This window comes from Microcebus murinus, chromosome 14 (assembly GCF_040939455.1).
Source record: "Microcebus murinus isolate Inina chromosome 14, M.murinus_Inina_mat1.0, whole genome shotgun sequence".
Taxonomy (NCBI): Eukaryota; Metazoa; Chordata; class Mammalia; order Primates; family Cheirogaleidae; genus Microcebus; species Microcebus murinus.
In genome coordinates this window covers 62,223,585-62,236,081 of record NC_134117.1, presented here as the reverse complement: position 1 = coordinate 62,236,081, position 12,497 = coordinate 62,223,585, and the positions used below count along the sequence as shown (strand labels likewise).

The window sequence follows — 12,497 nt, the reverse complement described above, 5'->3', positions numbered from 1 at the left end:
TGGATCCTACAGAAAGACATCCTTACTGAAAGCCTAGCCACCTAGCCAGGCTGTAGGAGTCTGCTGAGCAGATCCCTGGCATCTCTCACAGTAGATGCACACTGCACACAGTAGGTGCTTACTACATGTAGGTGAGATTAATTGCATGCTGTAACGATGAACTTTATGTGTTGACATTGCTAGGTTATGGTGCCCAATTGTTTGATTAAACTCTAGTCTAGGTTTCACCGAGAAGGTATGGCGGAGATGTGATGAACTTTTACAATCAGTTGACTTGAAGTAAAGCAGATTACCCTCTGTAATGTGGAAGGGCTTCCTGCAATCAGTTAAAAGCATTAAGAACAAAAAAATGTTTCCCCAAGAAGAAATTCTGCCTCAAGACTGTAACATAGAAATGCAGCTTGAGTTTCCAGCCTGCTTGACTGCCCCACAGATTGTGGACTTGCCAGCCCCCATGATCCCACGAGCCAATTCCTTAAAATAAATGAAGTCACATAAACACACACACTCACATCCTATTGGCTCTGTTTCCCTGGAGAACCAGGAGCGATCCACATGCTAATGCTAGCTAATCATAAAGAGACTGAATCAGAAAGTCAGAGCAGTAAAGACCAGGAGACACCACGTTCTACAAGATCAAGTGCTCACCTGCCCTCCACACCCACAGCACTGCTCCTCAGGGCAGGGTCAGTTCTGATGACATGGCACCTCTCAGAGAATCCTGCTATTAGGTGGCTGACCCAACAGCTGGTGTGTTCTTTTTTTTTTTTTTTTTTTTTTTTTTTTTTTTTTGAGACAGAGTCTCGCTCTGTTGCCCGGGCTACAGTGCCGTGGCTGTCAGCCTCGCTCACAGCAATCTCAAACTCCTGGGCTCAAGGGATCCTCCTGCTTCAGCCTCCCAAGTTGCTAGTACTACAGGCATGTGCCACCATGCCCAGCTAATTATATATATATATATATATATATACTTTTAGTTGTCTGGCTAATTTCTTTCTATTTATAGTAGAGACAGGGTCTCACTCTTGCTCAGGTTGGTCTTGAACTCCTGACTTCGAGCAATCCGCCCGCCTCGGCGTCTCAGAGTGCTAGGATTACAGGTGTGAGCCACCGTGCCTGGCCTGTTGTGTTCTTTTAACACAGGTGCCTTTTGTTCTAAGCTGTGCACTTTAAACTTCTGGAAAACCAGAAAAGAACTCCACTAGGCACTTGATGAACGTGTCATGCTAATGTTTATCAAGTACCTACAATATACCAGGCTTCACTGGGACCATCACATTTCATTTTCCCACAAATCTGGATATAGGCCCTATTATCATCATCTCCAGTTTATGGAAGAGGAAACCGAGGTTCAAGGAGACAGGAGTATCTTGCCAAAGTCAAATTAATACATGGAGAACAGCCACAGTTAAGAGAGTGGACAGTCAAAACTGAACCCAGGCACCTTGACCATCAGACAAACTGCCTTTGGCATAAAGAAGGCAAAGGCCCAGAATGAGGCAGGGATAAGGTCCTTGTCAACAGCACCAGTACTCCGTACTGCCTTTGCTGCATATGAGCCACACAGGTGTGGGTCTGGTCACACTAAGCCACCTTCCCATCACTCCCGCCAACCCTGTAATTGTGAAATGTCTTCCCCAGTTCAAGGTCACATCACCCATGAAGGCTGGGCCCTCTCTTGCAAGAAAAAGGACAAACCCAAGAAGACCAGGGCAGTGGTGTCCATGTGTGTTGGAACTCAGTGTGATTGTAACTGGGAAATCCTCAACACCCTACCTCCGGCCCCAGCTCCCTGTCTGCAGTTCCTTCCGTTCAGAGACAGCTCAGGAGAATCAAGATGCCAGTGAGGACCTCTGGAGCCGAGCACTAGCTCTGTTGCTTACCAGCTCAGGGACACAAACAGTGGCTTCTATAAAATGAGGGGACTGCACATGTCCTGGGGGCAGGGACAAGATGTCCTAAATCTTTAGCATCTCACAGAGTTTGAGTGTGAGAACCCAACCATGGTGGCCAGAAAATAAGCCGATCGGTGAAATGATAGGATAGAAATAATGCCCCCTCGAGCCTAGTGTTTTGTAATTCTAACAGGACATGGGTTCAATAGTTGTGAAAAAGAACCCACAGGATTTAAACCCCAAAGGCTAATGCAGAATCTATTTCCAAATGGGAAAACTGTAAGAAGCAATGCTAGTTCTTAGGTGAGAAAAACCTGGAAAGCAGTAATGCTAGCCAGTCGGAGAGATAGCAGAGGGACAGGCAGCCTGCAACCTGTTACTGCAGCCCAGCTGCTCTGAGCCAGAGTGAGACCTGGGGTTGGGTTACAGGGAGCCAGGAGACAGCCAGCTGGAGGCCTGTCTCTGCACCCCGCTGCCGGCCTCCAGGATGGACGGGGAAGCAGGGAGGTGGCAGATAGGAGCATCCTGAGATAAGGGGGGAGAAATTAAGCCTGGGAAGCTCACAATGATTAGTGTATCATAGTTTAATTTACAGCTTCCTTGAGAGACATTAAACAAGTGTGTCTTTCAACTAAGCGCTTTTAGATCTTATGAAATACATAAGGGTGCATCTTCCAGGTCAGTAAGTGGGTCAGATAAGCTGATGCCCTTAAAGAGCAGGCCAGACAGGGGCTCCACCTGGGTGAGTTCTTCCTTCCAGAGAATGCAGCACTCCTGGGCCTTGCTCTGCCTGCTACCCTGACCCTTCCTCCTTAGTTTCCAGAACCCCCTCTCTCGGGAACCCTTTGGGCTGCCCCTACCAAATGCCTTCAGCTGACCAAGGCCACCAGTTCTTTCCTTGTGGATACAGAATGCTCAGGGCTGGTAACTAAGGGCCCCACATGAGGTTAACCTTTCTCCGCAGCCACAGAAACTGCACCTTCACCCCTGGGGACACCCAGGCTCACCAGGCACCATGTGCCACCACCACCGGTCACGATGGGTGACCCCACACCCTCTCACAGTGGCCTCTGCCCTGACTTCTCTCCCTGCCTCCTGGCGAGTGGAGGCTTTGCAGCTTCTGAAAGAGCTGGTGCTGGAGATGGGGAGCAGAGGGTCCCGGTGCCCCTTGTAGACAGAGCTGGGTCACCAAGCACCGCAGCACGGGGCTCAGGGAAGCCTGCAGCTGGTGCCAGGCACGCAGGGCAGACCTCAGGCACTTTGCACAGAGGCTCATTCAATCCTCACAACACCCATGGAGGGGGGCGGTTTCATAACCCCCTGCCCGTTACAGGTGCAGGGTCTGAGCTGCAAGGGAGAGTGACACAAATCAGTGGTGCGAGACTGCACCACCGAGGAGCTCACTCCCCGCCACAGCTGTCCCACCCTTCTGGCTGCTGTTTCCAGGCAGAACAGAAGGCTGGGGAGCCAGAGAGTGAAACCCCGTCAGTGTCAAGGCCACAGACCTGGACGGAGCACCTACTGCGTGGTGGCCCGTATCGGGTCTCACAGTCCAGGTGAGTGGAGCAGAAAGGTGTGGCCCCAGCTCCCTGTCCACACCCCAGACTACCAGCAGAACACATGCCAGTCACACACACACACACACACACACACACACACACACACACACACACACACACAGGAGTCCCATCAGGACTTTCAAAGGTCCCAGCCTTTGTTCCACTGCTTCGTCCACAGGGGCCCCATGCCCAGCCACACAGTCACAGCCAGGATGTCCCAGGCCATAGGCTGTGCCACAGACTGTCAGCAGCTCACAGCAATTCCCGGTGGGCTCTTCCCACACCCCCCATGATGCCACAGCTTCACTTCATCCGCAGGAAAGCATCCCGAGCCCAAGGGTGGCCTTTTATTCAGAAGGCTGAATTTCCTCCAATTCATCCTACTAATAAGAAGTAAAAGTAAATTCACGAACCACACAAGAGGCGACGATCCAACACACACAAGAAAGGCCCCACCCTCGAAGTCATGCCCTGCTGCTGAGACTGCAGAAAAACTGAGGGTGGCCAGGCAGTGGTGTGGTGTCCCCTGGCGCAGGGCTGGTGGGGGAGAAACCCAAACCCATCCAGGGGATCGGCCACCAGAACCAGGAAAGGAAGGACATGAGTGTGACTTGGCTGTCACGTGCCTGCATGGTGCCAGAAGCTTTCCCACCTGAAGAAGCTTCTTGAATCCTCCCCAACAACTGCGGGGAAAGCGTTGTTATTCCCACGGCACAGGTGACTGTGGAACCAGGATAAAAATCCAGCTGGTTCCGTGCTGTAGACATTTTGAAAATAGCATCAACCCAGCCCAGACACCTCCTTTTCTCTTCTCATCCCATATAGTCTCTGCAAAAGATCAAACACTTCTGCCACAGAATTGTTCCTTGAACATTTGCATGGTGACAGGAAATGTTTTCTTAACAAAAGGAATGGGGCACTGTTGGTGGGGGATCGTCACTATGAGAAACCAGGGCTGGAAGGCCGAGGCGGGCGGCTAGCTTGAGCTCAGGAGTTCGAGACCAGCCTGAGCAAGAGCGAGACCCCGTCTCTACTAAAAATAGAAACAAATCAATTGGCCAACTAAAAACATATAGAAAAAATTAGCCGGGCATGGTGGCGCATGCCTGTAGTCCCAGCTACTCGGGAGGCTGAGGCAGAAGGATTGCTCAAGTCCAGGAGTTTGAGGTTGCTGTGAGCTAGGCTGATGCCACGGCACTCTAGCCCAGGCAACAGAGTAAGACTCTGTCTCAAAAAAAAAGAAAAAAAAGAAAGATAAGAAACCAGGGAAGAGAGCAGAGCCTGTCAGTCGCCTCCTAACCCCATCCTCCCCCTCCCAGCACTGTCCTAGAAGTGCGGTCCCCAGTGCCCAGGAAAGGGACCGCGAGCAACAGCTGCAAAGAGCTATGGCCCAGATACCCGGAGCTTCCAACCCCCCAGCTCCCCGGTGTCCCAGGCAGTCTCCCTCCCTAGATAATCCAAGTGAATCAACCCAAAACCTGTTGGAATTCACAGAAAAATTGAAGAAAAGGGTTGAGGAAAATCAGCATGCCAAAATCAGTGGTGCCCCAAGAACACATTATGACAGCCAGAATAGGGATGGGGCAGGAGACAGCGTCAAGCACGAATTTCCCCTGACGCTCAGTGACTGGGTGTAACCCTCTGAGGACCCTAACAGAGAGCGTGCACCGCCTGGGTGCCCAGGTCTCTTGTCCAATGGGGCAGAGGGGAAATAAAATATGTATCACTTTTCCCCCAGAGAGAAAAGAGACATAGGGAGCAATGAAACCAGTACCAATGGAGTTATGTCCAGATAATTGTTGCTCTCATGATTTGACTGTGAAACTTCTACTATAAGCATAAAAAATAAATCTTGAAAGATGAAATAAATAATGCAAATAAAATCAGTCTAAAATCTGATCTAGGCCGGGCACGGTGGCTCACGCCTGTAATCCTAGCACTCTGGGAGGCCGAGGTGGGTGGATTGCTTAAGGTCAGGAGTTCGAAACCAACCTGAGAAAGAGTGACACCCGTCTCTACTATTAATAGAAAGAAATTAATTGGCCAACTAAAAATATATTGAAAAAATTAGCTGGGCATGGTGGCGCATGCCTGTAGTCCCAGCTACCCCAGAAGCTGAGGCAGGAGGATTGCTTGAGCCCAGGAGTTTGAGGTTGCTGTGAGCTAGGCTGACTCCAAAGCACTCACTCTAGCCTGGGCAACAAAGTGAGACTCTGTCTCAAAAAAATAAATAAATAAATAAAATCTGATCTAATAACCTTGATTACACCAACAAAATCATGGAGAAGATATAAAGGGATGCCTATGTTTCTTCTCTTCAGTAGGTAATGTTTCATTCCTGATTAAAGATAATGAGTCTGAGGCCGGGTACAGTGGCTCATGCCTGTAATCCCAAGCACCTTGGGAGGCCAAGGCGCCAGGAATTCAATATCAGCCTGGGCAACACTGCAAGACCCTGTCTCTAGGGGAAAAAAATGTTTTAAATTATCAGGGTATGTTGGTAGCACCGGTAGTCCCAGCTACTAAGGAGGCTGAGGCGGGAGGATGTCTTGAGCCCAGGAGTTTGAGGTTGCAGTGAGCTATGATGATGCCACTGCAGCCTAGGCAACAGAGTAAGACTGTCTCCAAAAAAAGAAAAGAAAATGGAATGAGTCATCAGTGAAGGAGTGACAGAATTGTCATTGCTCATACATATATTATCGTATTACTATATCAGCTTCCAAAACAAATCCCGAAGCACAAGTATATTGTGATTTCTTTTATACTTTCACTGAACAATTTTGAGGTCTAGGGGAGGGGTCACACTGTGCAGCACACAGACTTCCACTCATAAAAGAAATCTTTTAACACCTGTCTCTTCAATCAAGCCCCTCCGGCACCCCACACATGCGAGGGTCTTAGATGCCACTAACCCAGGCACACGCCAGCCCTACCCCTATGCTTTGTTCTAGAGGTCAGGATAGAAACTTGAAAAACACAAGCCACATCCATGGCCTCGTGGTACTTTTAGGCTAATGGAGGAGACAGACCATAAACAAGCAAAGCGAGACAAGAAAAGAGGGAAAGCCGAGAGAAAGCCAGGAGGGGTGTTTCCATTGGGCAGCAGGAGGGGAGACGGGGAGGGGCAGACCCTTAGAGTCAGGAGGCAGATGGGTGTCCCCAGGGGCTGAGGGGAGGAGCAGATAGGAAGTGACGTTAACAGATGTGGGATTCCTTCTGGAGTAAGGAAATTGTTCTGAACTAGACAGTGGTGACGGTTGAACAACATCTTGAACATATAATACTAAATGTCCCTGAACTGCACACTTTAAAATGGCTAAAGCGGTACATTCTACTTTAGGTGTATTTTACCACAATTTTTTTAAAAAGATACTTTCAGATGTGCTAAGGGCTAGCACAAAACGGGGGCAGGGTGTTGTGAGAGAGCTTGGGATGAGAGAGGCGGGTCAATGAAGAATCCATATTTAAATGAGAAATGGAGGATGAGGAGGGAGCAGGCGCTAAGGATCTGGGGAAAGCACTCCACGCAGAACAAGCACACAAAGGGGCGGAAACTAGGTTGAAGTGGACAGATGGCCAACACCAGCGAAAGCCATGGGTGTTTCATTGTGAGTGCAACAGAAGCTGCCGAGGCAGGGGGATGCCTGAGCTAATCACGGTGTCCAGAGCTCTTTGGCTGCTGTGGGGAGAAGGGGTGAGCGTGAGGCGGGGGCCACTGGGAACAGGGCCACACTGGGAATGCCTGCAGGCAGGGGCAGGGCCCAGTCAGGGTTCCAGGCAGGACTGGCATTCTAGGTCAGGGCTGCCGTGCCCAGAAAGGGAACACACGGAGGCTAAAAGAGCCCAGACCCAGCAGGCAAGGTTGCCATGGTTACTGGATGGTCCCCCGGAAACAGAGAGAAGGCAGACGCCCAGTGAGGGCTGCATCACGCAGCTTCCATTAGGGCAGCAGGAGAGACTTAATGCTGAGACACAGAGAGGATGGTGACACCCTCGGGCCCCAGGTCAGGGCTGGGGCTGGGAGCTGCACAGGCAGAGCCGTGACAGAGGTGGCCTGGGAGGTGGCTGCTCCTCTTGAGCCCAGCTATGGAGAGTGGAGGCAGTGAAGGCTGGAGCCCCGAGGGACTTCGTGCCCTCCGCAGGCCAGAATGACGGCAGGCCAGCGAGCCATCACGGGGACACAGGGGTTCTGACACTGGGCTGGCTGTGTGGTGAGAAACCCCAGGGAGAGTAAACAACTCCCCGGGTGTTCGTGGTTGGGCTCGGATCATGGACTGGGGAGCAGGATGGGGTTGGGGCACAATGCCTGGCTCCACAGAAACACCAGTCTACCACTGGCAGAAACTGTCAATCAGGGCAGAACCGACAGGTCCAAATGGGGAGCCTCCCTGGGTTGCGAACACGGCCACACTCAGCTTCAGCCCCAAAAACCTGGATAACCGAGTGCAGAAGGGGCCTGCCAGGCTGTGAGTTCTTGTGTTGGCCCAGGGGAGCAAAGTGGGGGCCTGCACAGGTCACAGTGATGCTGGAGGCACTTGGCTTACATCTTGCAGGGACACAATATTATGACATGCCTTCCCGGAGTCTCCATATAATAACCCAGATTCCCACTGGGTAACGCACTTTGTCAGAAATGCGATAAAACAGCAAACTTGATGGTAGATGAGAAAACTACTCAGCCAAGGGTCTCTATCCTCCGCAACAGGGTGGAGCTGGAGCATCAGAAGGTTCTCACCAAAGTGTAAAGTGAGAGCGAGAGAGAAATGCTACATGCTCAGGGGAGCAATGTGTCCCCCACAGTGACCTCACCTTCTCCCCTTCCACTTTTTCACAGTGTGCCTCTGAGTTTTCACCCCGGCTTCTTTCTGTGAGTTCCAGGATCAGTAAATCCCCGAGGCTCTATAAACTACAATGCGCCATGTCACCAGTGTTTACTCCCACCGTCACCAGGCACAGCTCGAAGGCTGCAGACTTTGTCCTGCCAGCCCATAGTGCCATGGCGAGTGTCACCTGAGCCCTAGGGATGGCAAGTTCAGGACTTCTGGGAGCTGGGAAATGTTCCCAGAAAGGGGAGGAAGGGGACAAAGAAGGCAAGCAGGACCAGGGACAGAGGATGGGAGGAGGCATTGTCATTTCAGGCTGACCAGGATTAAGCCAAGTCATGCTCAGGGACCCCTCGGGGCTGGCACACAGCTCAACCAGGGTACAGCAGATGCTTCCTCCAGGACAAACAGCAGGGAGGGACCAGGAAGGGGGATGCCTGTGCAGGAAAGGAAGAAAAAAGATCCAGGCTACGGAGCCTGTCCCATGTCCTTCTACCCTGAGCCGCCACACCATGGCAGCTCTGCACTGAGCCTCAGCCCAGCACTCTCGCTAGCTGTTCCTCAAGATCCACCGACCCACGGACTCCAGGACCCGAACGCCATCTGGCCCACCAGGTTAGCACTTAGTAATTAACGGGTAAGTGCCTGAGTGAGTAGATGGGCAAACGATGAACGTATGCACAGATCATTCATTTCATTGAAGCCCCAAGTTTGGAAGTGAATGAAGTGGAAAAATCAGTCAAACTCACATCAAAGTCATGGGATGTAGCAGCTGGGTGACCCTGGATGTATGGCATCACTTTGTGAAGGTGAAGGGGCCTCACCTGATACGGGGTCACAGGGGCCCGCCCCGCCACTCCGCAGGGATATGGGAGCAGAGGGGGCAGGGCAGGCCCCTGGTAAACGTAAAGGTCACAGACAAAGTACAGGGCTGTTGCGACCCCTCATCATGACCCCAGGACATGAGCAGGCACTGTCAACCCAGAGCCTCCAGCAAAAAGTTCTTTGGGTTCCTGGGCAGGGCCACCCCCCTCTGCTCCAAGCCGTGTACCCAGACCGTTCCGCAAAGCAAGCCTGAAGCCAAGGGCCGGGATCCCGGTGACCCTGACCTGGGACACGCACACGCCGTGTTTCCCCCTCCTTTCCATTCTATATAAATCAGAAAATTAATGACCCAGAAAAGATTCTTTGGCACCAGAAACCCAATGAGTTTAATGTATCATTTATACATGAAAATGTAGATGTCAGTGTGTGGCAAATCTCCATATAAATATTTTTGCAGTTAAATTTTTAGGCATCTGTCTTCCTCCCAGAAGAGTCACTATACAGACAAAAAGCAGCCCCGGGGCACAGGCCAGGTGGGGCTGGCAAGGCGGCCTGTCGCTTTACCACATAGCTGTGCCGCTGCCAGCACAGCCAGCCAGGAAGGCACAGCCACCTGCAGCCAAGTCACAGCTTTGCTACACCTCCCCCCTCGGGGTCCTGCTGTGTCTTGTTCGAAATGAGGATTTAAAGCCACGTGCCAGCTCTGTGCGAGGCCCAGGGGAGGAAGGCAGGATGGAATATGGTCTGGCGTTCCAGGGGCTTTGAGTCCACTGGGAGAACCAGGGAAGCAGGTGAGGAATGACAATGACAAGATGGCAAGTACGAGGGCAAGGTTAGGTCTTACACACCAGGAGGCTGCAAAAGAACAAGGAGTCCACTATGCCAGGAGCATCCCCCAAAGATCCCAGGGCACAGAGCTAGTCCTGACAGAGTTTTTCAGGTGGACGAAGGCAGGAGGACATGGTAGAACAACACTCGCAAAGACCAGAGATAAGAACAAACGTGTCCAGATTGGTGTGAGTGTGGCCTATGACACACAGTGGGGACCAACCAGCACTGAGCCTGGCATGGAAAAGAGCCACATCACCAATGGGCCTGGATCCTCAGCCCTGAAACAAGACTTTGTCCTGGTCTGAAAACTTCAAACAGATCAAAGCTGCACTCCGGGAACAGTGTGGAGGCCAAGAGGAGGGCTGTGTGGGAAGCAAACGAGAGAGAAGGCAGGTGAGCTTTGCAAAGTGCACAGCGCGTGCAGCATCCACAGAAACTACCAGCCCCAGCGGGACTGCACCCCGCCAAGCCCCAGCAGCCTACCTGCTTCCAGCCCAGAGTTCCTGAAGACGCTCCTTGACCCACAGGTGTCCCCGTCCACAGGCTGGATTGGCGCATACTTTGCACATAGACCACCCTCAATGGTGGTTGGGCCCTTGTTTTGTCTGCAGTTGCTACTACCATTTGGGGTTGGTCATTCATTGTGCAAGACATTCCCTCACACCCCCTCCAGATGCCCAGTGGGGCTCCAGGCATGACCCAAAGCATCCTCTCCCACGAGGATCTGGAGCGAGAGGCAGGGTGCATAGTGCAGGCCCAGCTGAGCACTGGGGTGCACCCATGCAAAGGAGAGAGGAGCTGTGTGTCTTCCTGTACCCAGCCCAGAACCACCAGTGAGGGGCACAAATACGCCCTCACTCACCGTGCCACCGATGACCACATTTGTGCACAATCTGATGCCCACTGGCATCTTCCCAGAATTCGAGCCTCCACAACAAGACAAAGCAAGTCCTCATTCCCTCACCCCAGCAGCGCTCCCGGATAGCCCCTGCAGCATCCTTGAAGCCCCAAAGTCCTGGTCGAAACACAGAAGCCCAGGCTCATGGGGCTAGACGCCCACAGGACAAGGGTTTCCAGCCCCCGGCCCTCGGCACACCAGTGCCTGTCTGGAAGAAGGGCTCTGCCTGGCCTCGCTAAGTTTCTGCCTCCTCAGGGACTGGCAGCCAACCCCTCAGTGACTCCCAACTGCATACCTCGCTTGGCCTTTGGGGGCCTGAGACCCTCCTCCTGGGCCAGGGCCTCCCAAGCCTCCCGCTCCCTCCAGCGCCTCAGCTGCTCCTCCCGCATCTTGTAGAAGAGGATGTGCTTCTGCACGTCGCTGAGTTCGGCGAGGAGCTCAGGGTCGATGTACATGTCATGCAGGATCTGCTGCAGCATGATGCCGCCTGGGACGCACGCACCGGAAAGGCAGCCAGCCAGGGGAGCAGGGCCGCGCGGGATGCCCCAGGTTGCTCCTCTCCCCCTCACTCCGAAGCCACTCCCAGTGCCCCTTCTCCATGCGGAATCAGTCCGCCCTGGCTCCCAGCCAACAACGGCCTCATCTCCTCTGCTCCTGACAATGAAAGAGGCCAGGCAGCAGGAACCAAAGAGGCAGCTGGGACCCTGCAAGGGACAGCAGCCGCCAGGAGCAATCTAGTCCTTCTGTTGGGCCACCATGCACGGCGTCTCAGCAGCACCTGTGTCTTGGCCTCTCCTGGGGTTCTGGAACAATGGCCCAAGCCTCCAGCATAGCCAAGCAATGGCCAGGCCCAGTCCTGCCCGAGCTGGCAGGTGTCAAGTGATCTGTTAGTGGAAGGTAACGATGACACCAGCCGTATCGATGACACTGCCCTGGCCAGCCAGGAACCGATCTCTCCTCTGCAGATAAGAGGAGGAGGAGGAGACAGCTTTGCCTACTAATTCCATGTCTTTTGAGCCAATTTCAAACAGAGGCCAGAAGAGCCAGCCAGGAGCTGCTGGGCCCCTCAGCCCTCCCTCTGCCTGCTCCTTCACTGCCCACCTTCTTTTCCAGAACACTTGGCATCCTGAGGTGATGCTTTTAAAACTCTGCCTTGGCGAAGGAGAGATCTTTTCTCCTATCTGTATTTGACCAAAGAAGAAAACAAAATGGAATCGGTAGAGACAGCTGGAGCAGGTTTCATTATGGAATTCAAGGACTCGAGGGAAGCTGACATCCTTCGCCCTCTCCCTGTAATGAGGTCCTGCAGCCATGCATGTGCACAAACCCCGCAGGGGCCAGTTTTAAGGCTGCTGTTAATCTCATTGTTTGTTGCAGGTGTCTGGAATTGATCAAAACGAAAGAAGATGAAACCGATCTTCCTGTGCCCTGACCAGAAGTACCCTGGACAGGGCCGGATGAGGGCAGGAGGGTGGGGCGGAGCTGCTGTTGCTGAGATCTCTAGGGTGAAAGCTCACCCTAAACATGTGCTCAGAGCTACTCACAGCTGCCCTTTTATTCGGACAAGGACACTGGGGTTCAGAGAAGGTAAGTGACTTGCCTTGGCTACCCAATCTGTAAGTTGCCACATTGGGACTCTACCCAATTTTCAAATTTGTCATCCACTGGA

General features: G+C 52.6%; 1 protein-coding gene across 1 annotated transcript in view; it reads right to left on the bottom strand.

The window, feature by feature from the left end:
• Positions 1-11,491, bottom strand: part of SH2D4B (SH2 domain containing 4B) — a 72,620-nt gene extending 61,129 nt beyond the window's left edge. The window contains exon 1 of the mRNA XM_020280568.2: positions 11,124-11,491. Within this exon, the coding sequence (XP_020136157.1) occupies positions 11,124-11,307 (184 nt within the window). The 5' untranslated portion in view covers positions 11,308-11,491. The remainder of the gene's footprint in view (positions 1-11,123) is intronic.
• Between the last annotated feature and the right edge of the window lie 1,006 nt (positions 11,492-12,497).